At 36.7% G+C, this 27,641-nt stretch overlaps 2 protein-coding genes and 1 non-coding gene across 5 annotated transcripts; all 3 read left to right on the plus strand.

Moving 5' to 3' along the window:
* The first annotated feature begins 283 nt into the window (after positions 1-283).
* LOC148297066 (small nucleolar RNA R71) lies at positions 284-390 on the plus strand. The gene has a single exon (XR_015834228.1). It is a non-coding gene; the product is annotated as a small nucleolar RNA R71 (small nucleolar RNA).
* Positions 391-5,165: 4,775 nt separating this feature from the next.
* On the plus strand, positions 5,166-16,843 carry CPSF160 (cleavage and polyadenylation specificity factor 160). Of its 3 annotated transcripts, none has more exons than XM_021967729.2 (26): positions 5,168-5,714; positions 5,869-6,015; positions 6,527-6,680; positions 7,294-7,429; positions 7,679-7,824; positions 8,092-8,187; positions 8,266-8,318; positions 8,530-8,661; positions 8,893-8,944; positions 9,068-9,187; positions 9,406-9,540; positions 10,000-10,128; positions 10,307-10,384; positions 10,589-10,732; positions 11,499-11,593; positions 11,805-12,001; positions 12,160-12,947; positions 13,272-13,352; positions 13,447-13,512; positions 13,632-13,709; positions 14,031-14,261; positions 14,464-14,595; positions 14,757-14,933; positions 15,234-15,419; positions 15,634-16,019; positions 16,332-16,843. In XM_021967729.2, the coding sequence occupies exons 1-26, from the start codon at positions 5,386-5,388 to the stop codon at positions 16,444-16,446; spliced, it is 4,383 nt and encodes a 1,460-aa protein (XP_021823421.2). In that variant the 5' UTR covers positions 5,168-5,385; the 3' UTR covers positions 16,447-16,843. The 3 variants fall into 3 exon arrangements, with proteins under 3 accessions (XP_021823423.2, XP_021823421.2, XP_021823422.2); XM_021967730.2 differs by having other exon boundaries at positions 5,169-5,714; positions 10,592-10,732; XM_021967731.2 differs by lacking the exons at positions 15,634-16,019; positions 16,332-16,843 and having other exon boundaries at positions 5,166-5,714; positions 14,757-14,817; positions 15,234-15,409.
* An 8,072-nt stretch (positions 16,844-24,915) lies between these two features.
* LOC110764776 (protein PSK SIMULATOR 3) lies at positions 24,916-26,850 on the plus strand. Its single transcript, XM_021967798.2, has one exon. The coding sequence runs from the start codon at positions 25,124-25,126 to the stop codon at positions 26,585-26,587; it is 1,464 nt and encodes a 487-aa protein (XP_021823490.2). The 5' UTR covers positions 24,916-25,123; the 3' UTR covers positions 26,588-26,850.
* The last annotated feature ends 791 nt before the right edge of the window (positions 26,851-27,641 follow it).

A 27,641-nucleotide genomic window follows, 5' to 3' on the forward strand; every position in this document is an offset into this window, starting at 1 on the left:
ACAAACCTTGGATGATCCCGGTGCCAATTTCTTCACCATGTTGGTTAGGTTTGCAATCTGAGCTTCCATACTAGAAAGGGTACTTACATCATAGGATTCCCCTTTTCTGACTGGTCTTTGCCTTGAATTATATTGGCGAGCATTTGCAGCAACAAGATCAAATATTGCTCGCACTTCTGTTGGAGTCTTGGTCATTATAGTCCCTCCTGCAGCTGCATTCACATTATTTTGGTCCGCTTCAAAAAGTCCTTCATAGAAGTGTTGCATTAGAAGCCAAGCTTGTATGTTATGATGCGGACAAGTGATTAGAAGTTTCTTGAAACGGTCCCAATAATCCTGGAAGCTTTCTCCCGGCCTTTGCAGAATTCCTGTAATCTGACTTCGGAGTTCATTTGTCCTTTGTGCTGGGAAAAAATGTTGCAAGAACTTTGTAGCAAGATCCGTCCACGTTGTGATGGAATTTGGAGGTAGATAGTGAAGCCATTCCTTTGCTGTATCCTTCAAACTAAATGAGAAAAGTCTCATTCTTATCTCATCACTACTCATGCCTTCGATCTTTATTGTGGAACACACTTCCTCAAAGTCTAGGATATGTGCATTAGGATTTTCTCCAGGATTTCCCAAGAACTTAGGCAATATGTGTATCATGCCCGATCTCAACTCAAAGTTTTCCAAAGTGCTTGCGGGATATACTATGCAATATGGTTGTCCAGTTGTTGGCGGTGAAGAGTATTCTTGCATAGTAAGTTCCGCATTTGCAGCTGCTGCCGCCATTGGTGAAGGTGGAGGTGACTCGACTTTTGGTGAGCTTGGTGATGATGAAAATGGCGAGAGTGAAAAAGGCAATGGAGTAGACACAGCTAGTTGGATGTTCCTTTCTCTCAAAGCTTGAGCTTGGATATCTTCTACAGTGCTATCTAATGAAATATCCAAATTCAGAAGGGACATAAGCAAAATGTTCCTGCAATAAGAAGAAAACAAAAACAAACTCAAGTAAAATGAAATGACAAACAAGGAAAAAAAATGAAAATAAAATTAAGTACTCTAAATATACTCAAACAAAACATATAAGCAACCGTGCCAGTTCCCCGGCAACGGCGCCAAAAATTGTTGCATTCCTAAAAGGACACAATTTAATGTGCAAACAACCAATTAAAAATACCCGCAAGTGCACGAATCTATCGAAGTATAGATTGTATAAGTACGGGGTCGATCCCACGAAGAACTTGTCGGTTGTCTATAAGTTCTAATTTGAGTACAAAAAGAACACTTAACTAACACACCACAATGCACAAATGAAAATTTGAAACTAAAAAGAAATATAAAAGAAACAAACAAAACAAAACAAAAAAAAGAATTGTGCTGTGAACAGTGACCAGCGACCGGTCGTTTGTTAAGAGCGACCGGTCGTTTTAGTACAGAGTCGAAACTTCAGAATTGTGTGCTGAGCGACCGGTCGTGAGACACTAGCGACCGGTCGTTCTTGGGCAGAGTCGTTTTCTCTGTTTTTCCAGTTTCGACCTCTATCCAGTGTTTTGCCTATAACTTTCCAACCGTACGTCCAAAATGCACGTTCTTTATACGGTTGAATTCAGCACAGAAAATGGAAGAACACAGCGCGGACCAAAAGTCCAAAACAATTACGAAAACAAATAGAATTTAGTAACAAAGACACGTAACGTGTCAAACACGCAACTCACACACACATTGGGGGGGGGGGGGGGTTTGATTTGTTTGAAGTAACCTATTTCTATTGCATGAAAGTAAATGGACTTTGAAATTAAATGAGAATGGCGGAGATGAATTATCAAGATGTGAAATCAAAATGTAACAAACACCAGGGTTTCGGAATCCACCCTAAACAATTCTACCCAAGTTCATGAATACTCAAGTAATGAACTCTAAACGTGTTGATGAAGATGTTCGCAATCAAGACCATGGGTCGTGGCTCAAGACGCATTGATTCTCTCTAATATACGTAAAGTGCATGGTTCGTGCTACAATACTTGTGCCCTCCTCATAACCGAACCTAGGTATGGTTCGTACTTCGATTCAATTACAAGGAGAACCCATTAAGTTCAAAGAGAATATGAACATCACAAGAATCCTAATAGCATGGTGTTTACATTAGGTATTCAAGAAACCAATTCACATAGATGATTCTTACTTCATCCATTTATTGCTTAGGATAACATGAGGATACACATAATCCCAACAATCTCAAGAAGCATGCTTTCAAAGGTGATCAATCAAAGAAGAACATACATCAAGGATAGATTAATTTGGTGAATTGGAATTCATCAACAATATCTAGAAATTCATACACTCAAGCATCAAAACAATAAGGTATTCATGTTTAGGGCTTCAACCTAAGCCCTAGCTATGGAGTTTAGTTCCTCATAATCATTTCAAACACAAATTCAAAATGAAATTAGAAAGAGTTTACAGATTTTCAGAAAATGATGAAAGCTTCAAGATCATCAATGGTGGAAGTCTTCTTCTCCACTTTTCTTGACTGCACCTTGGCTTTCTCCTAGCTCCAAGCTCCAAAAAATGCTCTCAATTGTGTAGAATGGTCGAATACCCTCTCTCCCGTTGCAAAAAAACTCCCCCAAATCTGATTGCAATCCCTTTTGACTTCTCTCTCTCCTCCTTTCCAGCTTTTCTTTTAGTATAAAACTTATTCTTTCTCTAAAGCTATTGCCCATTGTCCCCTTGCAAATGATGAAACCTTGTTTTAAGGTATAATCCAAGGCTCCAATTGACTCAGGAAATGCCACTCAAATGCAATCCATTGTTACCAAAAGGTGTGGTAACAAGTAGAAATAAAATGCTATTAAGTGGGGGTGAAAACTGGGCCAAAACAAACATCCAGAGCCAGCGTCAATTGTCCGATCAGCTGGATAGGCTACACTTGCCCAATGGAGCTCAAATTTGGATATGTTGTAGTTAACATCCATTGGAACAAGTCTTATGAAGATCATCACCTCATCCAAGGACCGGAACATGCTGATCCAAGGCCACGAAGTTGACCTACGAAAATGAACAAAAACAGAATTTATATCAAATAATGCACTTTTAGCTCATTTTCATACAAACCAAGGTAAAACCTATTAAAACACAAAAAAGAAGTAAAAAGCTATAAAATGCCAAGAACTAACTCAAAATAGTGGGTGAATAACATGAAAAATCATGTGTAAAAATGAACCGAACAGTCGCGCAACTATACTATTTTTACACATGGACGCCAAAACGGTAGTGGGTTCTTTTTTTTTTTCATAAAGCGTATAGCCGCGCGGCTGCACTCTATAAATAGAATATTTTAGCAGTATAGCTGGGCGGCTATACCCTTTAAGCAGTTATGTTTTAATTACTATTTACTTAGTGAATAATTAGTATTTAAATATTTGATTAAAAATAATTATTGCCATTTATTAAGTAATATAATAAAAATATTTAATTATTCACTACAAAAATAATAATTAAAATATAATTACAGATGAATAAATAAGGCTAGGATCTTATTTAATTACTAAAAAGAAAATTTAAAATAAAAATTTATTGGACCTAAAGATAGTAAACTTATATTTATTTTATTAAAAATCTGTCCCGATGAAATTTCATCGACACAAGTCTATCCCGTCAAAATTTGTCAGATTAGACCTCTCCCAACGAATATTCGTTGGCACAGCCGCATAGGTGAATTTCGTCGGGAGAGGTTTTCTTGCTTATTTTTTGGCAAACTTCTTTAGTTTAATATGTGTAATTAAGTAATATCTTAGTCGTTTTGATTACTTTAATCGGTAATTAAGTTTAATTATTATTTCTTTAGTGAATATTTAAATATTTTACTCATTTCATAAATTATTTAAAATTATTTTGTGGACTTTGTTTATTAAAATATTTAATACTAATTATTCACTAAAGAAATAATAATTAAAACATAATTACTAATGAAAGTATTTAAATAAGGATAATATATTATTTAATTAATAAAAAATAAAAATTAAAAAAAGGATATTTTAAGAGTATAGCCGGTCAGCTATACTTTTATGTTGAAAGCGTATGGCCGGGCGGCTGTACTCTATAAATAGAATATTTTAGCTGTAGCGCCGCGCGGCTATACTCTGTATACTCTTCAAATAGAATATTTTAAATGTATAGCCGACCGGCTATACCTATTAAATAGCATTATCTTAATTTCTCTTTTAAATTACTTTATTTAGTAGTTACAATTTACTTAGTGAATAATTAGTATTTAAATATTTGATTAAAAATAATTATTCCCATATATAAAGTAATGTAATTAAAATATTTAATTATTCCCTACAGAAATAATAATTAAAACATAATAACATATGGAAGTAATTAAATAAGGATAGGATCTTATTTAATTACTAAAAAGAAAATTTAAAATAAAAATTTATTGGACCTAAAGATAATAAACTTATATTTATTTTATTGAAAATCTGTCCCGATGAAATTTCGTCGGCACATGTGAATTTCGTCAAGAGAGGTCTAATCCGGCAAATTTTGCCGAGATAGACCTGTGCCGACGAATTTTTGCCGGGATAGACTTGTGCCGACGAGATTTCGTCGGGAGAGGTTTTCTTGCTTTAAAACAATAAATAAATAAATAAATTTTAAACATGTCAAATTAGTTTCTTTACTTTTATTTTTGGGCCAACTTCTTTTGTTTAATATATGTAGTTAAGTAATATCTTAGTCTTTTTTTATTACTTTAATTGGTAATTATGTTTAGTTATTATTTCTTTAATGAATATTTAAATATTTTACTCATTTCATAAATTACTTAATAAATAGTAATTAATTATTTTAAATTATTTTGTAGACTTTGTTTTTATTAAAATATTTATGACTAATTATTTACTAAAGAAATAATAATTAAAACGTAATTACTAATGTAAGGATTTAAATAAGGATAAAATATTATTTAATTAATAAAAAAGAAAATTTATAAAAGGATATTTTAAGAGTATAGCCGCGCGGCTATACCTTTCTGTTTAAAGAGTATAGCCGTTCCGCTGTACTCTATAAATAGAATATTTTAGCCGTATAGCCGATCGGCTATACTCTATAAATACTATTTTAAAAGTATTTTTAAAAATTGACTGCAATCCAAACTGGCCCTCTCTTTTCTCAAATATTTCATTTTATGGTCGTAAATCTTCATTTTTATTGGGATCCAACGTCCTCCCGCCAAACGCAGATTTATCCCAAAAGGTTTAAGCTCCCACTCTCAGAACACTCACTCCATGCCGCTCTAAAACCCTAAACCTCCCTCCAGAGCTCCTCAGAGTCTTTCTCCTCTCTCGCTCTAGAATTCCAAACCCTAGGGTTCTCACACACCAGCCTTCTCCGAAAATGAGCTTCGCGGCATACAAGATGATGCATTGGCCGACGGGCATTGAGAACTGTGCATCGGGGTTCATCTCTCACTCACGCTCCGACTTTGTGCCTCGAATTCCTCCGATTCAGACGGAGGACCTCGAGGCTGAATGGCCCACCACGCGCCGAGAAATCGGCCCCATTCCAGACCTCGTCGTCACCGCCGGGAATGTCCTTGAAGTGTACGTCGTTAGAGTTCAAGAGGAAGATGGCACCAGAGGCCCTAGGGCTTCAGGAGAGCCCAAACGTGGTGGTCTCATGGACGGCGTCTCTGGGGCTTCGCTTGAGCTCGTTTGCCATTACAGGTCTGTTGCCCTAATTAAACCTCGCTTTACTGTTTCTTCCACTGTCTTGGCATTTTGCCTGGAACTTAGTCGAATTCGCTTAATTAGTTATTCGTAATACTTATTCAAATTAATTACACAATTCCATGTTTGTTTGCATGTAATTGCATTGCAGATTGCACGGTAATGTGGTAACAATGGCGGTATTATCTAGTGGAGGTGGAGATGGTTCCAGAAGAAGAGATTCTATTATTTTAACCTTTGAAGATGCAAAAATTTCAGTTCTAGAGTTTGATGATTCAATTCATGGACTTCGTACTAGGTGCGTTGTTATTTTTTGTTTACTGTTCTTGGTATTTTGGTCAATGTTATGTCAATTATGCCTTAATTTAATTCCAAATTGGAACACACCTGACTGTTTTGAGAAGTATTATAATTGTTGAATGTTTGTAAGTCGCGAAAATTAAACCCTGAATACCTCTGAGATTTAAATGAGTTTTATGAACTTGCAAACTGGATACTTGATCTCATCTAGCAGGCTTCTGTGCGGCAACTGCGTTAACTTGAATTTGGTTGTGTAATTTAGTGATTGAAGTGCGTTAAAGTCCGTAATATGTAGTATGTACCATGATTCACCAGTTGTACCCATTATTACTTTAGTTGTATTGCAATTTGGGTTTGTATTTGGCTGAAAATGATTTTTGAATGTATGAAACACTCATGTCTAAGAAAATACTTCCAATACTTGCAATTATAAGAACAATATATTTTTCATCATTTGTTTAACTGTGTTGCAAGGTGATACTTATTCATTGATTTTTTCCTTCTTTCAGCTCTATGCACTGTTTTGAGGGCCCAGAGTGGCTTCATTTGAGAAGAGGTAGAGAGTCATTTGCAAGAGGCCCATTGGTTAAGGTTGATCCTCAAGGAAGGTGTGGAAGCGTTCTTGTTTATGGTCTGCAAATGATAATACTTAAAGCTTCTCAGGTCTCTTCTCCTCCTAAAATTTGTATTTTAGTCATTGTGGTACTGGAACTCTCATGGCATCTTTGTGTTGAAACGATATAATACAAAAAGTTAATTTTGAATCCTACTATATGTACTATAGGATTTCAAGGGAAATATGGAAGCATTGTTGGCTTAGCAACAGTTTTAAGTATTGGCTTGTATGTCTCTATTAGGAGCATATTCAAGTTAGTCTAGGTCCTTGTGTCAACAATGTATTGGCTCTCATAATCAACAAGGTATTGCTTGAAGTACTGGCTCTTGTGGCATCTTATGCCAAAAAATATAATACAAGAAGTTAATTTAGATTCATGCTTTATGAATTGTAGGATTTGGCGGGAAAAAAAGGAAACCTTGTTGGCTTAGTAACAGGTCTAAGTATTGGCTTGTATGCAGTGTTAGCACATTCAAGTATTAGTCCTGGTAATTGCGCCTCAAGGTCCTAAAGTAGAGGTGTGCTTTAAAAAATGGGTCCTCCAATACAATTATACAATTTTAGATGACATCATGAACTGTCAAAAGCAAACACAATAGACTTTCTTTTACCAACATTTCAATTTTCCCTATATGTTTTAATTTGAATTTTTTGTTTCAGGGCGGCTCTGGTTTGGTTGGAGATGATGATAGTTTTGGTTCTGGAGGTGCAATTTCTGCTCGTATTGAGTCATCTTACATTGTTAATCTACGAGATATGGACATGAAGCATGTAAAGGATTTTACATTTTTACATGGTGAGTTTTAATGATTAGTGTAAATTACTTAATGGGACTTTAGAAATATTAAATATTCTATGATAATGAAATTCACATGTGAATTTGAGTATTTGTAACAGGCTGAATTTCAAATATGTAAGATAAATGCATTATTTAAATTTTCTCCATAATAGTATTAAACCTATTTTGTTTCGTATGACAAAATAGGTTCTTTCTAATAAATGTTGGTTTATACCTCTAAAGATTGACACAATATATATTATATAGGTTATATCGAGCCTGTGATGGTTATCCTTCATGAGCGGGAGCTTACCTGGGCTGGGCGTGTCTCATGGAAGCACCACACTTGTATGATTTCTGCACTTAGTATCAGCACAACTTTGAAGCAGCATCCTCTCATATGGTCAGCTGTTGTAAGTTCTAGAAAAAAATTGAAACTACCCACTGAAAAGTTCTGTGTTTTTCTCCAACTTTGTTATTCAGTATGTGTAGTTTAGAATCATTGTGATCTAAGAAATTAATGTTTCAGCATTCAGCTGAACGTGAAAATATGAACAAATATTTCTTCAAGCTCTTGCATCCTTTTGCTATACTAGAGAATGCGTATACTCATACAATTCAGGTGACATGAAAGATTAGCTCTCTTGCATTCACTGTATTTCTTCGTATATTCCTGCCAGAATCTCCCACATGATGCCTACAAGCTGCTTGCAGTACCATCTCCAATTGGTGGTGTTCTTGTGATTAGTGCAAATTCTATTCATTACCATAGCCAGGTAATTTTATTTCTAGAGTGGAATTCTAATAGCTGGCTGAAGCAAAATTTTATGGGCTTTTTTTCCTACTTCATGCAGTCAGCCTCATGTGCATTGGCATTGAACAGTTACGCTGTTTCTGCTGATAACAGGTCCCAACTCTCTCTCTCTCTCTATTTCACACACTCCACACACCCCTGTCCTCCCTCCCTCTCATCTCATTGGCTGCTTTCTCTCATCCAAACTTTGTGTTTAGATGACTATTGACTTCAGCTGGTATATCATTTTGAGTTTGAGAACTGTAGTTGGGTGAGGCCCCTTATTTTTCTTTCCATAACTTAATTTATTTTCTGTTTTATTCAGTCAAGAGATGCCAAGATCTAGTTTCACCGTGGAGCTTGATGCTGCCAATGCAACTTGGTTATTGAACGATGTAGCCTTGCTGTCTACAAAAACTGGAGAGCTACTATTGCTTACCCTTGTTTATGACGGACGGTCAGTAATTGCAATTCGATTTATTCTATATTTTTACTTATTTTGATTTCCTTTGAGCCTAGGATGATTCTCGAGCATGTCAGTAATCCTACAAGAAGTTGGAATGTGACACAGCCTAGGATGATTCTCGAGCAGTTTATTTTTTCCTCTGCCCACATTTATAGTACATGCATATGCATTCGTCTGCTCAAAGTATTTTGCTAGGTAATAACCTATTTTTACAATCTGCAGGGTTGTGCAGAGACTTGACCTTTCAAAGTCTAAAGCTTCAGTACTTACGTCGGTTAGTTAAATTTTGATTTTCTTTTGCTCTAATTTATTTTTAGATATTCATGTAACAGATCTTCAGTTCCATGCATGTAATTAATTGTAGCGTTTGTGAAAAATCTGCTAAATTTTTCTGTAGGGTATTACGAAAGTTGGAAATTCGTTATTTTTTCTGGGCAGTCAGTTGGGGGACAGTTTGCTTGTGCAGTTCACTTGTGGTGTAGGGGGCTCAGTGTTGTCATCTGATATGAAGGATGAGGTTTGTGTTGGATGTTGTTAATTTTCCACTTAGTTGCACTTTGTGAAAAATTTATCCCAGTGTGTTTTTTTTTTTTTTGAAATGGTTATTCTCCTTTATAACTTTTTTCTTTAATGAGATTTTGAATTCAGCTCTCATATTTGATGTCTGCTCAATCTTAAGAGTCTTGTAATCTTTTTCAACATTATCTTGATAGTCCTGGTGCTTAAATTTTACAGGTAGGAGATATTGAAGGTGATGCCCCATCGGCAAAGCGATTGCGAATGTCATCTTCTGATGCATTGCAAGATATGGTTAGTGGCGAGGAGCTCTCTTTGTATGGGTCAGCTCCAAATAATGCAGAATCAGCTCAGGTTGGTTAACTATCTGGGAATGCATTTCAGTTTCCATTTTTAACCTGCTTAATTTGTTCAATATGTGGAGTGAGGGGATCCATCCCCATAGTAGGAAGAGAAGTTGAAAACAGGAAAAAATAGTCTCAACCTTAATTTATGTCATTTTATTGGGTTATGCTCTAGGCTTTGTAATCACCGTAGTTACAACCTTGAATTTTCTAGTAGTTCTATAGTTTGATTACAGTGGTTTCCTTATTTTGTTTGTCTAGTTATTATAATGATTTGTGTGCTGATATTTGCTTGTGTAGTTGGAAGGAAAAATTGATTGTTCAATATTGCAAATGAGTTTACATCGTAAAATATCTTGACGTTTATTTGACTTATGAATTTTAACATTGTTTTCCTTGCTCATCATATTATTGTTTTTCCTTTTATGCAATATAAAGACCTTTCTTTTCTTTCTTTGGGTGCATGCAGAAGTCTTTTTCATTTGCTGTAAGGGACTCTTTGATTAATGTTGGACCTTTGAAGGACTTCTCCTATGGTTTAAGGATTAATGCAGATGCAAATGCTACTGGAATTGCTAAACAGAGTAATTACGAACTGGTTAGTCTGATGATTACTTTTTCTCCTTTCTATAGTATTCGTCCTCTTCCTTTTTTGCTTAATCATATTTTACTTTAGCATATTGTGGATTTTTTTTTTGGTTATTTGAAAATCGGGGGATTTTATGTTATTACTGTTTTTATAAAATGATCTCTATATTCTCTCGGATAATTTTTAGGTGTGCTGTTCGGGTCATGGAAAGAATGGTGCTCTCTGTGTTCTTCGTCAATCAATTCGTCCAGAAATGATTACTGAGGTCAGTGGTAGTCTATTTTTCTGTTGAATGCATTAGGTCCCCTAACTTCATATGTCCTGCCGCTGTTTTAATATCTTTCCACATAGTGTTACATAGCTATACCCTTGGGGTTTTAATTGATTTTTCTTGCTAAAATGCATTGTCCTGTAGCCAAGATTAGTTAAAATGACCCAACTTCTCCCACTCCTCCCATTTTTGACGTAGCAGGTTGAACTACCAGGCTGCAAGGGAATTTGGACTGTTTACCACAAGAATGCACGTGGTCATAATGCTGACTCTTCTAAAATTGCTGCTTCTGATGATGAGTATCATGCATATTTAATTATAAGTCTGGAGGCTCGTACAATGGTAAGTCGTCTACTTTCTCGTGTTAGATTATAGTTGGAAGTATCGTTCAAGACTTAATTATTTGTAAATTATTTTCTTGTTTATAGAGCTACTTGCTTTTCATAATGAAATCATTCCTTGTGACATGCAATGCTAGAAATGTGTGCGACGTTTTTTAAATCAAACCAAAATTAGCTACTTGCAAAGCCAATTTACATTGTACAAAATCAGCCTGTGGTGGAGAGGGAATATGGTTTGGGCCTTCTAGCAAATGATTTGTAGCTTGTGGATTAGTAATCAGTTGACACCTTTGATGATTCTCTCCTCTCTCCTTCCCTTCTCTGTCTGCGTCCCTCCTGAATCTCCTTCCTTGTCCCTCCACTGGATACTGCATCTAGGATTTCTTTGTTCAAATGGTTCAATATCTTCTGCTGATCTGAGTGAGAATTGCTTCTTTCATAATCTGTAGTTTTCATGAGAGTCTGCATGTTACATTTTATATTAATTCAACGTGATTATCATTTGTCAGGTCATATGAGTGAGTGTCTATATGACTGCAAATGTGTCAAGTAGCTGGTTTTTGGGATAGATGCTGTCTCAGTCTGATAACTGTTCTGGAACTAAATATTTCAACATTAGGAAGATAAAAAAGAATCGACTTTCTGTTTTAATGTGTTGGCAATCCATACAAGCAAGTGTGTTGTCTTTTTATTTTGATATTTTCAATTGGCATCAGAATTTCTTTCCAATTTTTTTGACCCCTCCTCAAAACCAAAATGATGGCTAGGTACTTGAAACAGCTGATCTTCTGAGTGAAGTCACAGAAAGTGTTGACTATTTCGTTCAAGGGAGAACAATTGCTGCAGGGAATTTGTTTGGAAGGTAAACTTGTATCTTTTATAGATTTATTTGTTTCTCCTTGCCCGGCCTTGGCATATCTTCTTCATGGGTAGTTTAACTTTCTTTAAGATTCTCTCCTACCTGTGTTTTTTGTAAATAGCTTCATGTTTCCTCATCAATATGCATTTACAACTATATAGTTTGTTTTGAGTGTTCTGAATCTTTTCCATAATAATCCTTTTTTGTTTTGAAGGCGTCGAGTTGTGCAGGTTTATGAACGTGGTGCTCGAATTCTAGATGGTTCTTTTATGACTCAGGATTTAAGCTTTGGAACTTCAAACTCTGAAATGGGTACTGGTTCAGAGAGCTCCACTGTGCTATCAGTTTCTATTGTTGATCCCTATGTTTTACTGAGAATGTCTGATGATGGTATCCGGCTCCTTGTTGGAGGTATGTTTTGTCAGAAAAATGTTGTATGTATAATTCTTAAAAGATTTTGAGTGTACTGCTGATCTTCTTGACATGTCACTTATAGTTGTTTCTCTTGTCAGAATTTTCTGTTTCATTATGATAAACTTGGATCGGGTCATTATGATTTTGGTTTGCAGATCCTTCTTTGTGCACTGTTTCTATAAGCATTCCAGCTGCGTTTGAGAGCTCAAAGAAATCGATATCTGCCTGCACACTGTATCATGATAACGGACCTGAGCCATGGCTCCGGAAGACAAGTACTGATGCTTGGCTTTCCACAGGAATTGACGAGGCCGTTGATGGTGCTGATGGTGTCTCACATGATCAGGGTGATGTATATTGTGTTGTTTGTTATGAAAGCGGTTCCCTTGAAATATTTGATGTGCCCAATTTCAATTGTGTTTTCTCTGTGGATAAGTTTGTATCGGGAAATGCACACCTAGTTGATACATTAATGCGAGACCCACCAAAAGATCCCCGTAAACTGATCAACAAAAGTTCTGAAGAAGTGAGTGGCCAGGGCCGGAAAGAAAATATACAGAATATGAAAGTTGTAGAGCTGGCTATGCAGAGATGGTCGGGACAGCATAGCCGTCCTTTTCTTTTCGGGATATTGAATGATGGGATGATTCTTTGTTACCATGCTTACTTGTTTGAAGGTCCAGAGACTGCCTCTAAAACTGAGGATTCAGCTTCTGCTCAGAATACTGCTGGTGTAAGCAATCTTAGTGCTTCCAGGCTCAGAAATTTGAGATTTGTTCGTGTCCCCTTGGACACATATGCTAAAAAGGACACATCAAATGAGACATCGTGCCAAAGAATGACAATTTTTAAGAACATTGCTGGCTATCAGGGGTTGTTCCTTTCCGGGTCAAGACCAGCTTGGTTTATGGTGTTCAGAGAACGTCTACGCATTCATCCACAGGTGAGAAATCTGAGTATCTTTTTAAAATGAAGGAAACAATTTAGACCACCTAAATTTATATGCATTTTAGTAACCATATAACGTAATTTTCCTGAAAGGATAACTTTAAAAGATATTTTCCCCCTGTTCTGTCATGTTATTCAAGAATCTGGCTTTTCAGAATGGAAGTTATTTTCTTTGAGATTGAATTGGATGGAGTTATTTTGTATGAGATTTGATCTCATCTCCCTCAGGGTTATTATTGCCCGTATGTGCAAATTCAAAGTTTTAATGGATGCTATCTACGCACGTGGGCTACTTATTAATTTTTTTTTTTGTGTGCAGCTTTGTGATGGTTCAGTCGTTGCCGTCACTGTTCTTCACAATGTTAACTGTAACCATGGGCTCATATATGTTACATCACAGGTTTGAAAACAGTATGTTTCCATTCTCTGTGTAATTGTCTCCACAACTCACAATTTTATGGCTAATCCTTTCTACTTCTGTCCCTAATTTCTAGGGTATTTTGAAGATTTGCCAACTGCCGCCTATCACAAGTTATGACAATTATTGGCCAGTACAAAAGGTGGGTACTTCTGTTTAAGTCAATGTATAAGTCCAACAGGTGTATCGTGCCATCTATATTCGAAGTTTATGCATAGTTAAAAGTTTTGGCATTAATGTTTTTTTTAATGATTTGATTAGATTCCGTTGAAAGGAACTCCTCATCAGGTCACTTACTTTGCTGAGAAGAATTTATACCCGCTTATAGTTTCAGTACCTGTGAGTATATATAAACCCTCAACAGTTTTTTTGGCCTAAACAGTATTAGCTATTTTTATTAAGCTTTTCGTTTTATAAGTTGGTCTAGTATGCATGCATCCAGATAGACACACATTATATATCAATAGTGCGGTATACAACACACAAATATATGTCAAGAGACATTTGCCAATGTCTTACTCAGTATATGGTTATTGCACGAATCCTTTTTAATCTGAGTTTTCTGTTAACTTTTGTTCAGCTCTGTTTCTAGAATTTGTTTTCTTTCTTGTCCATACACACTATGTACTCATTTTGAGTAATGTACATCAATTTCTTCAGGTTCATAAGCCACTGAATCAAGTTCTTTCATCTCTGGTTGATCAAGAAGTTGGCCATCAGGTTGAAAATCATAACTTGAGTTCTGATGAACTACACCGAACTTATAGTGTTGATGAATTTGAGATTCGGATTATGGAGCCGGACAAATCTGGTGGCCCTTGGCAAACTAAAGCTACCATTCCAATGCAAACTTCTGAAAATGCTCTAACTGTTCGAGTGGTTACACTTTTTGTAAGTTTGCTTTTTTATTCATCTGCCTAATTTTGGGTGTTAGACTATGATTTCTGTATCCTTTTGTTCCACCTTTCCTCTCTGTATTTCTGAAAGAGGTGTTGGATGGAATAAAGTATGTATCATAGGAAGTACGCTGGTGTATGCATAATCTCATTGTCTTTTGTTTTTCAAAATAGTTGACATCCACACTTCATTGCAGAATACAACCACAAAAGAGAATGAAACACTTTTAGCAATTGGGACTGCTTATGTGCAAGGGGAGGATGTTGCTGGGAGAGGACGGGTTCTTTTATTTTCAGCTGGAAAAAGTGCTGACAATACCCAGACCTTGGTATTTTTCTGGATCATTTAAATCTTTACCTTCTTAACTGTGTATTATAATTCCCCACAATATCTATTGCTGTACTAAGTTTATAGGTCGCTTTCAGTTTCACCTTTTGGGATTCTTTAAAGTCCACTCTATGAGATAAAGTCAGTTATTTCTGTTTTCAGGTTTCAGAGGTTTACTCCAAAGAATTGAAGGGTGCCATATCTGCATTAGCCTCACTTCAAGGTCATTTGTTGATAGCTTCTGGCCCTAAAATTATTTTACACAAGTGGAATGGTACTGAACTGAATGGTGTGGCATTTTTTGATGTTCCACCGTTATATGTTGTGAGCTTAAATATTGTACGTATACTTTCTTTATTCAGCTGTCTCTTTTAATTGATTCTTTTCTTTGTATGCAAACCTGGATATCAGTACTTGAATATATGAATAAATGTTGTGATGTGAAATCTGAGGGTGTCTTGAAATGTATCAGAAAAGAGGAATCATAAGTTTGTTAAGTCTGCCAAAATTTGTTTTGTTTATATAGTTGTACATGCACATGTGTCTATGTGTATAATGTTTGTTATGCTGAATTTATTAAGATTTACATGTTTCTGAGCAATATGTGATCATTTTGGATGACTAAATTTGTTCTTGCAGGTCAAGAATTTTATCCTCCTCGGTGACGTTCACAAAAGCATTTACTTTCTCAGTTGGAAGGAGCAGGGAGCTCAACTCAGTTTATTGGCCAAGGATTTTGGTAACCTTGATTGTTTTGCAACGGAGTTTTTGATTGATGGAAGTACGCTGAGCCTTGTAGTTGCAGATGAGCAAAAGAACATTCAGGTTAGTGCATTGTAGTTTGGATGCATGTTAGTCCTCTTTCGGTCTCTCTTCTAACCCTGCCCCACACACAAACATACTGGGGGTTCACCATCTTCTTCTCAATAAAATTTTCTTTTATTGTGAAGTTACAGTTCTCTTTTTGTCATGTATTAACAATGTTGGACAGTGTTGGCTTACTTCTGTTTAAATGAATACATTGGTTATGCCAAAACAGATCTTTTACTATGCACCGAAGATGTCTGAGAGTTGGAAAGGCCAGAAGCTTCTCTCAAGGGCTGAGTTTCATGTTGGTACCCATGTGACTAAGTTCCTGCGGTTGCAGATGCTCTCTACTTCATCTGACCGAACAGGGACCAATCCGGGCTCTGATAAAACCAATCGCTATGCTCTGTTATTCGGTACTCTGGATGGGAGCATTGGCTGTATTGCACCTCTTGATGAACTGACATTTCGTAGGTTGCAGTCATTACAGAAAAAGCTTGTGGATGCTGTTCCCCATGTTGCGGGTCTGAATCCAAGAGCTTTCCGCCAGTTTCGGTCAAATGGAAAGGCTCATCGGCCTGGTCCTGACACCATAGTTGACTGTGAGCTTCTAAGCCAGTAAGTTCTGTGCTCCTTCTAAAGTACTTAGATGACAGTTTTTGATGTCTTTCAAGATGCAGAAGATCTTGTCCTGGTGCTGGATATTATTTGCTTTTCTTGTTTACATCATTAGAGGTATTAGTATGCTCATATTTTCTTAGCGGAGCCTTGTCTCAGGAGAGAAATCAGTATGCTAATATGGAATGATGCACCCTAGTTAGAGACTACAGTATAAAGCTCTAATTGTTATGCAGCGCATTTAACAGTATTTAATGCCAGGATAATTAATACTGGGCGCTAACAACTGTAATATAATTTCCATCCTTGCAGTTATGAGATGCTTCCATTGGAGGAACAGCTTGAAATTGCAAACCAGATAGGGACGACTCGTTCACAAATTTTCTCAAACTTAAATGACCTCTCCATAGGAACGAGCTTCTTGTGACTGAGTGCATCACATTTGAAAATGAGCTTAGAGAGAGGGTGCACATCATTATATTTGGATTGCCGCATTCCTGGTAAGTTGGTATTACCTTGTTCATTCGTGATTGTTGGTGTGGTCCGCAGAATTGAGAGAAAATTTGGCGAGGGGGTAGGAGAGAATTGGGAAATGTTGTAACTCCAATGTTGTATTTATTAATTTGTGCTTAACAAATGATGACTGGTCATACTTTTAGGTGACAAGCATCAAGAAGTGCTAGCTAACCATACTGCTAGGGTTAGAACTTTGTTCAGTTTTGCCATGACGAGTATAATAGACTAGCAACCTAGTGACTCGTTACCTCTGAAGAGTGTATTTAGTTTTATTCACATGAAATAACATATTGATGAAATTACCATGAGTTTGCATCCGTCTCAATTTCAATTTTTTTTTAAATTTTTTTTAAAAAATCTTGTTTTGGAAGAGTGTAAATGGTGAACCATCATTGGCCTATAGGCCATGTTTGGTGACTGGGATTGGATTGGATTATGAGGTAGAATTGGATTGCATTGGATTAAAAATGATAACATTAATCCAATGATGTGTTTGGTACTACACATGATTATAGGGTTAGATTAATCGAAATGTGCTATTACATGGCTTACAGCATTTCCACTGGGAGTCCCTAGTTTAGGGAAGAGACCCCCCGGCCAAGAAATGCAGCTCCAGCGATACAAAATAGCCTAGGCAAGGCGTGGGCTCCACCAAGCCCTGGTAGGCCCGAAGGCAAGAACAGCTTGAGTTGTTGCCTAAGGGTTGTGATGTCATCAACAATTTTATTTTATTTTAAAAGTAAAAAAATATTCTGAAAAAATGCCAAAAATTTAAGATTTTTTTTTTTTTTATATAAATACCTAGCCATATTCTTCACTTCCCATACCAAAACTCTATACAAATTCCTCCCCTTATATCTAATGTGAATAATGGTTGCCCTTGAATTGCCATGACAATGGGTGGAAAATTAACAAAAAAATTGATAGGGCATGCACTATTCATGTGAATAGTAACAACCCATGCCTCTCCTTGCCTTTTGCCATGGCAAATGGGTGGAAATGCTCTTAGTAGGCTTTGACATACTCCAATCCAACTTAATCCCAACATTTTGGCAGGATTCATAATCCTACTACATTTGGCTTTAGTATGATTAGATATAATCCAATCCATGTTGTTTTTAGGCAACCAAACATTTGATTAGGATTATGAATCCTATCTAACTACATAATCCAACTCACCAAACGGAGAAATGATAACACTATTTTGCTATCCCGGCCAATAGCTACGACACATGTGATAACACTTCCACATGACATAGCATTATTGGTCGGGAATAGCAAAATAGTGTTATCCCCGTTGCAACTAAGTTTTTCACAAGGTGGGAAACATGAGATATTGATGGGCATTTCTTTAGCAATTCGATGCAGAATGCAACTTTTGTAATAATTCAGATCAAGGACTAAAATATCGATAATATCGATGAAATATTGAGGTTAGTATCGTTTTTTCGGGTCTAGGATATTTTGGAACATATTCATACACATATCATATAAGTATTGATAATATCGACGCCGATAATTTCTCTCACACTTCAGCAACATTTGGCCAAAATATCGCTATAATATCGATATGATGAAGACAATGAAAAATTTGAAGAGTTATTTTCACTAACACCCCTTGAGATTTCTTGTATTTTCACAAAACCCCCTCATGTCTCAAAAATTATACGAACACGCCCCAAGGTTTCAGTTTGTTCTCACAAAACCCATTTTCGTTGATTGTTTGTCCAAAAATTGATGATTTCATTGAAAAAGAACTTAACCAAATAACAAAATTAACCTCAATGAAGTATATGTAATCTAATCTCAAAGGCCAACTTTGTCATTTAGAGAATTTTTTTGTATAAATTCATTAATCTTTGGATGAAAAATCAATGAAAATGAGTTTTGTGAAAACAATTTAAAACCTCTGGAAGTGGTCTCATAATTTCTGAAACCTCAAGGAGATTTGTGAAAAAGCCAAAAACCTCAGGGGGTGTTAGTGTAAATAACTCAAATTTAAACCTTATAGGAACTTTATGTGATACTAAGTCACTTATGTATCTTACCATGCAATGTATAAAGTGTAAAATATTGTAGTAAATCATTATAAATAAATGATTATGGTGTGTTTAATCTTCTTTCATTAATTACTACATATTTTCTACACTCGCAGTATTTGTTAGCTTGCTATATTGTCAACTTAAATTAATTAAACTCATCATGCAATGCATTTCCTTTCAATCTTTTGTGATAAAGTAATAGATAATTGACTAAATAAACATCCTCCAAAGTTTCAAGAAGAATTTCCAAATTTTTCTTACAATTTCCGTGGTTTTGATTCAATTTTTATCAATATTGATAATTTCTCGATGTTTCCATCGAAATTTCCATGTTTTCGAACCACCAATATTTCTGAAACTATCGATATTTTAGTCCTTGATTCAGATATACACTGGGAAGTGGTAATTGGCCAAAACTTTTTTGTTTGTTTGTTTGTTTTTTAAAATCTCAATAATCTTGGGTGATTTTTCTATGAAGTAAAACCGCAATGCAAGGCCTCGTTTTGTTCTGAAAACAATTGATTAATAGAGTTTAAACTCCAGCCAGAATGCGATTAAGAGGGAGGGATAGTTATGCCTCATGACTCAGACTCCTCTTTTGCTTTTGTGTTGGCTCAGCAGTAAATTACTGTTGGCAAACAGTCAGTAAGACTACCGTGAATATATTTTACCACTTAGATTAGATGGCAAAATTGTAGTAAATTTGAGATGTAATCATTAATCCGAAACATTTCCACGAGCCTCCTGTATGACTTCAGTTGTCCTGTTGACAAAACTACGGAATTTTATAAAGGGTTATATACTTTTGGTCACTGAGTTTTACACAAAATTTCAATCTGGTCATTGAGAAAATAATTTAATCAAATTAATCACTGTATTATCTAAAATTTACAATTTACAATTTATAAATTTGCCATCAGTTTCTATTAAGTAGATGATTTTTTTCTTCTTTTCTTATTTATTTATAGGTGAAGCGATATTTAATTAAAAATACTAAAAGTTATTACACTCTTGGATCAAACGATCCAAGAGCAAAGTTGGCGGCTATATCCTCCAAACAACCACTTGATTTAACCCCAGGGCTTGGATCAACGAAACCTCATGGAAGTGAGCCAATAGTTCTCTATAAACTTCACAAAGAACCCCCAATAAAGCCAAATATGAACCCTTTGTTCACCGTCAGTAGTTTTGAGGGAATCAGACTCAAATTGCACCAAAGATAGCCTCAAGTCCTCTGCAAACCTCATACCCTCTAACAGAGCCAGTTCAAGAGCATATCATTTGCATTGTTTTTGGCTAATTTTTTTTTTTCCGAGCGATCAAACTTAAATTTCATATAAAACACAGTAATTAAAAGGGTATTTAACTTAACAACTTAATGGAAACTAATGAAATGTCTATAAATTGTAAATTTTGGGGTAATACAATGACTAATTTGGCTAAATTTTTTTCTTAGTGACCGAATTGACATTTCATATAAAATCCAATGACCAAAAAGGTATTTAACCCTTTAAAGAGTAAATCTGCATTTAAATGTGGTGAAACGTATCTTTACTGGTTAATTTCGAGCAGTCTTGTCCAGTCCAGTCCTTAGTGCATAAACTCATACGATTCCGATGTGTTAATAATACTTTTCCAAATTCAAGCTAAAGTACTCCATGCAGGAATGCTAATTACAATTTACAAACTAAAGAATTCGTGACTGCTTGGTTAAAAACAAACCTCCTTCCCCTACAAAGGAAAAGAAAAGAGTAGGGCTAATGAAGGAATATGAAAAGGGTAATTGCACGAGGTAAAGAAAAAGGCAAATACGAGTTAATGATTTTTACTTTTTTACTTTGACACAATGCCAAATGGAGACACAAAATGACCAAAATAATGAAGTGGGGTGTCCAACAACACACACGCACTCTCTCTCTCCCTCCCTCTCCATGATGCATTCATTCATGTACAATAGAAATTTAGAATGATGACTCACGTGCACATAATTCTATCCATCTCTTTGGGCAAAGGGAATGAATGAAAACAAAAGAGAGAGAGAGAGAGAGAGAGAGAAGAAGAAGAAGAAAGAAGAGCATCTAATTAAGTGTGAGGGAGGGACGGAGGTTTCTAAAGTCTAAAGTGCATGTGGTGTTTATGCATGCATGGGACCATTGGCTGCAAAGAATGTCAAGCTAAAGCACAACACAAGCCCTTCGACTGCGATGAATGAGAGAGGCCATAGAGTGTCCCCTCTCATGCGCAATACATCCACCACTTTTCTTATCTCTTTCTGTATGTTTAAACTTAATTTTTTAATTCAATTTCTTCAATCTTTTGTCACTTAAATTTTCTAGAGGTGGAATCTTACCAATGCACACTAATGACTAATGTTTTGAGGTCCCTATCAAATATGAATATCATCAATTGAGCTCTCTCTCTCTCTCTCTCTCTCTCTCTCTCTCTCTCTCTCTCTCTCTCTCTCAACATTATAAGTTGTGTACGTCTTGTGTTTGTGTGCTTTGACAATGACCAAAGGTGAGAGGTGAGGTGAGATTTTGGCTTTCGTTCTTTCTTTTTCAAAGAGGACTTTGAATTTCTGCTCTCTACATGCACATGGGGTCCAATTCCAAAGTCCAAAAGCCATGGTGCGCTACTCTTGGTCTCTTCCCAAATCAAAACTTGGCCACCCTATCCTCATTCACTGCTTCTTGCCACAAAGACAAAACCCAAATTAGCTTTTGATTTCCCCTTTTATCTTTACCTTTTTAATTATTTTGGCCTGGTCTCTTTTACTCTCCTTCACTGTCAAAACGACAGGTCCCCCCCCCATTGATGACGGTGAACAAAACAGCAACGGAGGGGTGTTGTTTCTGGAACCACGGGGAACATTCAAAACAGCACGGGCCATGGCAGTGATTGAGAGGAAAATGAAACAATGGTTTTACATTGTCGTTTGGTTCATTAGCATATCTCACCTTTCCATCCCTCGTTTTGGGGCTAAACCACAGTATAATGTCGTTTGGAGCTGAAGAAATCTAACCCTCAACTCTCTAACTTTTTGCGAGTCAAAAAAACCCTTGTCCGAAATTACCCAATTAAGTAAAAATGGATTTCATGTCATTATTCCTATCGAATTTTAGATAGAATGAGACTTGCACTAAATATTCATTCAAATCCAATCACATACATACACATATATATATATATATATATATATATATATATATATATATATGCATGCGTGTAATATAAGTCAAACCAATCATAGTAATTTAGAAATTATATCACACTTTGACTCACTCAGACAAGTGTGGCTTAGATGCTTCCATCATGCGCCCTTCAACTGAAAGGACACATATTATCCAAAATTTCCAACCCCTTTATACTTGGCAAGTGGAAGAAACTATGTATGTTAGCCTTTGGTGGTATATAACATCACCCACCACTTAGAATTAGATGGATGATGGCACCAAAACCCATTATATGTAAATTAATTAAAATGCACCCACTTAGACTTATAAGCTGCTCTGACCATATATCCATGATGATCATGATTTCTTTCTTGAATGATGTTTGGGTGGTTTGCGTGGCAGCGTGCAAAGCATAGCCAGCATGCTAGCTCTAGCCACACTCCCCTTTGGGGGCCTTGGAAATCAGATTAAAACTCCGCATGATGCAATACACTTGATTATCATCAAATATTTTAATATTCTCTCTCTCTCTCTCTCTCTCTCTCTCTCTCTCTCTCTCTCTCTCTCTCTCTCTCTCTCTCTCTCTCTCACACACACACACACATATATATATGTAATAACTGGTGTACTTGCTATAGGCTATAGCTAGCATAATGAAACTAATTGGACCCCTGCAACCCTAAACTACTGTTAGTCATCTTGCATTATATTATACAGATTTCAATATTAAGTTGTCTCCCATGCAGATGTAGTGCTGCCTGTTTCGGATTAAAGACTTCAAATTTACATATATATGTTGTTTGTTACTTTAATTTCAATTATGTTAGAAATAAAGTCGATCATGGAACATTAATTTCAAACAAACTTCCTCGACGCATTTGACTAGCCAGCAGCAAGTGCATGCATGTTACTATAGATTGTACGTATTTGCGTGTTCCCATCTTTTTCAGCTTAGTCGGCAGCAGATAGATAGAATCTAAGATCTTCTTTGAGTTTTGCAGATTGGTTCATTGAATTCATAACAAAACGACATCTGCTGCATGTCAAAAACCTTCTTCTTCTTAATCTATTGTATTTATATTAATTATATCTGATCAATCACAATCTTGGATATTTGCAACTTGGATCACTGCTTGCTTGTTTGACCAATTAATTGTAATCATTTTAACTTATAAGAACACTATCAGATTTGGGGTTACGATGGAGCTGTTTAATTAATCTGCTTGTTGACTGGATCTAGTTTTCAACAAATTAGCCAATCACATGTTGCCAAGTGTTGGTCCTGCCATGCATGACCAAGAATATGCTGGGCTGGGAGCTAGTACTTTGGGGGGCTTCCTTTTCCAACAATTCTTGAAAAGCTAGCTTTCCATCAAAACAAAACAAGCAGTGCGTATTGCTGAGTTTTTCTGATCTTATTCATCACTGCAAATCCCGTTGCCTCTGGATTTTAGCAACGAAACAGACAAAAAGACAAGAAAAAAGGTGTTTGCCTTTAACAAATGGTGCATATATATATATGGTTCCCTCAATTTCATATCATCTTAAAACCCCCGCAGTGCATACAATAACAATGGAAAGCTCTTCACCATTCCATTCTATATATAAACTATGAAATTTATATGTATGGATATTGTCAACCCTTCTACCCAATACCCTATGAGAAAAAAAGAAGAAAAAAAATTGCAGAATGAAATAGCACACAACTTGGCAGTTGGCAATGCCCCTTTTGGATCTGTGACAGGATGGAGATTATAATAGAACAACATGCACTTGTTGTAAGTATGTGTTTAGAGAGAGAGAGAGGCAGGCACTTTATTCAAGACATGGAGACGTAGGAAGGGGTGATGGTTTTGGCTGTTCATTTTCCGACAAGTAAACAAAAGGAAATCGTCTCTGCCGTTCCATTGGTAGGCAAAAGCTAAGCCAAAGTAAAAAAGAAACAACCTTTGAACATCATGTAATATTGCAAAACCCTCTCTCTCTCTCTCTCCCCAATTCTTTGAATTTTTTATAGTAACCCCCAACTCCACCAACCCAACAAGCCAAGAACACCACTCTTGCCGCGCGCTAACCATGTGATATGAATGAGTAACCTTAGTGTGCCTTCTTTTTTCTTTTTTCCCTTTTTTAATTCGTAATATTCTCCATTTGCTGTACTCCCAAAAATTGCATTATCTTTTTGCTGCCCATAACTTATAAGCTTAGACAGATGGTGCAGCTAGCATCTCCTCCACCACAAGTGCCTCTCTTCCAAGTCAACCCTGACCCTTGGTCGACTCATAAATTAAAGGCCTGCTTTCGCTTGCCCTTCGCTGAATTCTAACTACAATAACCTTTTTTAGGGTTAAAGGGTGCACTTAGAAATATCACTACTATTAGCTAGCTACAATCTAATCACACCTAAAAAACAAAGTATCCTATTTTAAGCTATGTTTTCTGAGTGCAAATGTTATGTGTACAAGATATACCACGTGTGATCATATTATCGTCGTATTCTTTCTCCCTTGTTAGAGCAATGTTTCGTGCTTCATTCAATCAGCTAAGACCGGGCCCATTTTTTCCATCTTATTAATTTGAAATTATGGTAATTAGTAACTAAAACATAAATTATTAATTTTGGATCAACATGGAGTTTGGGAGATGCTGATTACCTTTTTAAAACTGTTTCTTTTCCTTGTTAAATTGGAACTTTAACATTGGACACGTATCTTTCTTTCGTCCTTGAGTTAAAAGTTGCTGGATCAATTAATAATACACGCCAACACAAATCAATTCGTGAGAAAGTTTCTATTCTAATCCTCGCAACAATCAAAAGGAAAAAACCAATAATGGCATGGCCCTCCTCCATTTTACAAAAACAAACAGCATCTAAGAAAAAAGTATTTTCCGCATCCAAACACCCCCATAAACATTTTCTCTTACCGACTGCCATCGCAAAAATAAATAAATAATTATATTACCAAAAAACAAACAAAAGGCTGAATTTAATTCATAAAAACGCGCGTCTGAGGCTTCAACCGGAAAAGACAACCCAATGCTTTAGCTACGAAATGAACCACGCGTTCTCAGTGCATTTGGGCATGCCATTTTATTTTGGTTATTTATTTATTTTTCATATTTTCATAATTTTATTATTAGAGCTATATGTAACGCCCACAACACCCCCACGAGCTTAATTTACATTTACAAAGCTTAGCTGCTGAGCTGCACTTCTTCTTCTTCTTCTTCATCTTCCACCTCCCTCCATTATTCCCATTATTCCCATTATCCTTGTCCTCTCTCTCTCTCTCTCTCTCTCTCTGCAACTCCCACGTTTCAATTATACCTTCTTCCTCTTCTTCTTTGAATTTGAACATTTTGTTTAATTCACATGGCACTTGAGACTTTGCTACTCAAGGTAAAGACAGCCATATCCCACAGCTTCGACGCTGTGCGGACCTCAACCCACCCGCACCCAAACAAACCCATACGCAAATCAAACGTCGGCGTTTTGGCCTTCGAGATCGCCGGCCTCATGTCCAAGCTCATCCACCTCTGGCAGGCCCTCTCCGACAAGAACATGATCCGCCTCCACAACGACTCCATCTCCCTCGAAGGTGTTCGCAAAATTGTCTCAAACGACGACGCTTTCCTCCTCTCTCTCGCCTGCGCCGAGCTCGTCGAGAATCTCCGCCTCCTCGCCACCGCCATCTCCAGCCTAAGCACCAAATGCCAGGACCCCAACCTTCGAGCCTTCCACCGCCTCTTCCTCGACTTCGCCGACTCGGGTCGCGATCCGTACAATTGGGTAATCGGGTTTAAGGAAATGGATACTAAAAACGTCAAGAAACTCGAGAGGTACGTCACCGTGACGTCCACTCTGTACAGAGAGATGGACGAGCTTTCTGTGCTCGAAAGCGGGCTGAGCAAAGCATGGAAATACAATGAGTGCGAGACCAATCAATCGTCGTCTTCGATGAGCAGCAAAGAGCAGAAGATCGTCGATCTCCAGCAGAAGATCGTGTGGCAGAGGCAAGAGGTGAAGTATTTAAAGGACAGATCTTTGTGGAGCCGAAGCTTCGATACGGTCACTTGGGTTCTTGCGAGGTCCATTTTCACTGTTCTTGCGAGGACAAAGCTTGTTTTTGGCATAGGACAATGCCCGCCGTCGTCTTTGCCTCGCAGTCTTTCAGCTTCCGCAACCGTCTACCCATCCGATCAGACGACGTGTCGTTTCGTGTCCGGGCCATTGAAGCCCGCAAAATCTCATCATCATCAAGAGAATGTCATTGATAATCTCAAAGATTTGGAAAATATTGCGTTTTTCGAGTCCAACTCGAAGCTCCTAAAGCCTCCACCAAGTACTTTAGGCGCGGCGGCTTTGGCGCTTCACTACGCCAACTTGATCATAGTGATGGAGAAGATGATCAAGTTTCCACAAATGGTTGGTGTGGATGCGAGGGACGATTTATATTCGATGCTACCGAGTAGTATCCGATCGTCGTTGAGGGCTCGATTGAGAGGAGTTGGGTTTTCGGCGAGTGATCCGGTGCTGGCCGGAGAGTGGAGGGAGGCTCTGGGGAGAATCTTGGGGTGGTTGTCCCCATTGGCACATAATATGATAAAGTGGCAAAGTGAGAGGAGCTTTGAGCAACAAAACTTGGTGCCTAAAACAAACGTCATGCTTCTTCAAACTCTGTTTTTTGCAAACAAGGACAAGACTGAAGCTGCCATAACTGAGCTGCTCGTGGGATTGAATTATATTTGCAGGTTTGAGAGGGAGATGACCGCTAAGGCCCTGTTTGAATGCAACAATTCCATTAATGGGTTGCTCAATTCGCAGAGTTCTAGCTAGCTAGCAAATTATTAAGCAGAAAGTACACCAGCATACTCTTTTTTCTTTTTGGGGTTTTACGTGTAGTTTCTATTTTGGATTTCAATTTTGGTTTCTGAAAGTTTTCATCATGGTTGATTTTGAATTGAGCTGAGAGTTTTAGATCTTCGGGGTTTGTTTTGTATCCAACCCTCGTTTGTACATGTGAAATAAATAGATACATGTAAATGATTTGTTTCTCGAAGAAATTTGTCCGAAACTGAAGCAGGGACTTTTGAGTTATATATATTCTGATTATAGTTCATGCATGATATATTATAATGGGAAAACATACTTTCTACTAATTTTGAAAACCTTTTCTATTGAGAAGAGCGATAATATACTAAACTCACACACACAACACAAATACTAGGACTCGAATCCAAAAACTTAAATGGGAAGCAAATATGCAAATACTCCAAATCTCGAAATGGTTTTAGATATTGAGTTGATTGGGTTTTTTCTCTTTTAATTAGTTAGCACACAGGGAATCTTGTAACACTATTTTATCATCATTATTGGCCAAGACTATGTTTTTCTACTTGAATTGAAATCAAATTTATTCAAATGAATGCTAATGGGACACTTGGGATTGGACTACATAGTTTATTATATAAACCCTCCACTTAAACTCATGAATTAATAATCTAGCCTTTGTAATCTTCGGTTACAGAATAATCTAGCCTTTTTAATCTTAGATATATATTGGCATTGGGGCCCAGCAACAACAATTAATTTGAATCATGTAAATCATCTAAATCTAATGGACAACAATATGCATGTGCTATGTGAGTCAAAGACTTTATCTTTGCCTTTCGGCCGGACCTTCAGACAATATACAACTAAAAACCAAACACACAAATTCAAATGTGAGGAATATAAAAGATAAAGTCTTCTTTGATCCCCCAGCACTTAAATTATTGTATATATATATATATATATATATATATATATATATATATATATATATATATATATATATATATATTAAATTTATTGGCCTTTAACTACTGGTGCTCGCTTGTAATAAGCTAAT

Source organism: Prunus avium, chromosome 2 (assembly GCF_965620075.1).
Source record: "Prunus avium chromosome 2, drPruAviu1.hap1.1, whole genome shotgun sequence".
Taxonomy (NCBI): domain Eukaryota; kingdom Viridiplantae; phylum Streptophyta; class Magnoliopsida; order Rosales; family Rosaceae; genus Prunus; species Prunus avium.

Bases quoted from the DNA above. Each gene is read 5' to 3' on its own strand.
- LOC110764776 (XM_021967798.2), top strand. From the start codon at position 25,124: ATGGCACTTGAGACTTTGCTACTCAAGGTAAAGACAGCCATATCCCAC.
- CPSF160 (XM_021967729.2), top strand. From the start codon at position 5,386: ATGAGCTTCGCGGCATACAAGATGATGCATTGGCCGACGGGCATTGAG. The intron at 12,002-12,159 runs GTATGTTTTGTC...TTTGGTTTGCAG, and splicing joins TATCCGGCTCCTTGTTGGAG to ATCCTTCTTTGTGCACTGTT. The intron at 14,596-14,756 runs GTATTTTTCTGG...TTCTGTTTTCAG, and splicing joins CTGACAATACCCAGACCTTG to GTTTCAGAGGTTTACTCCAA.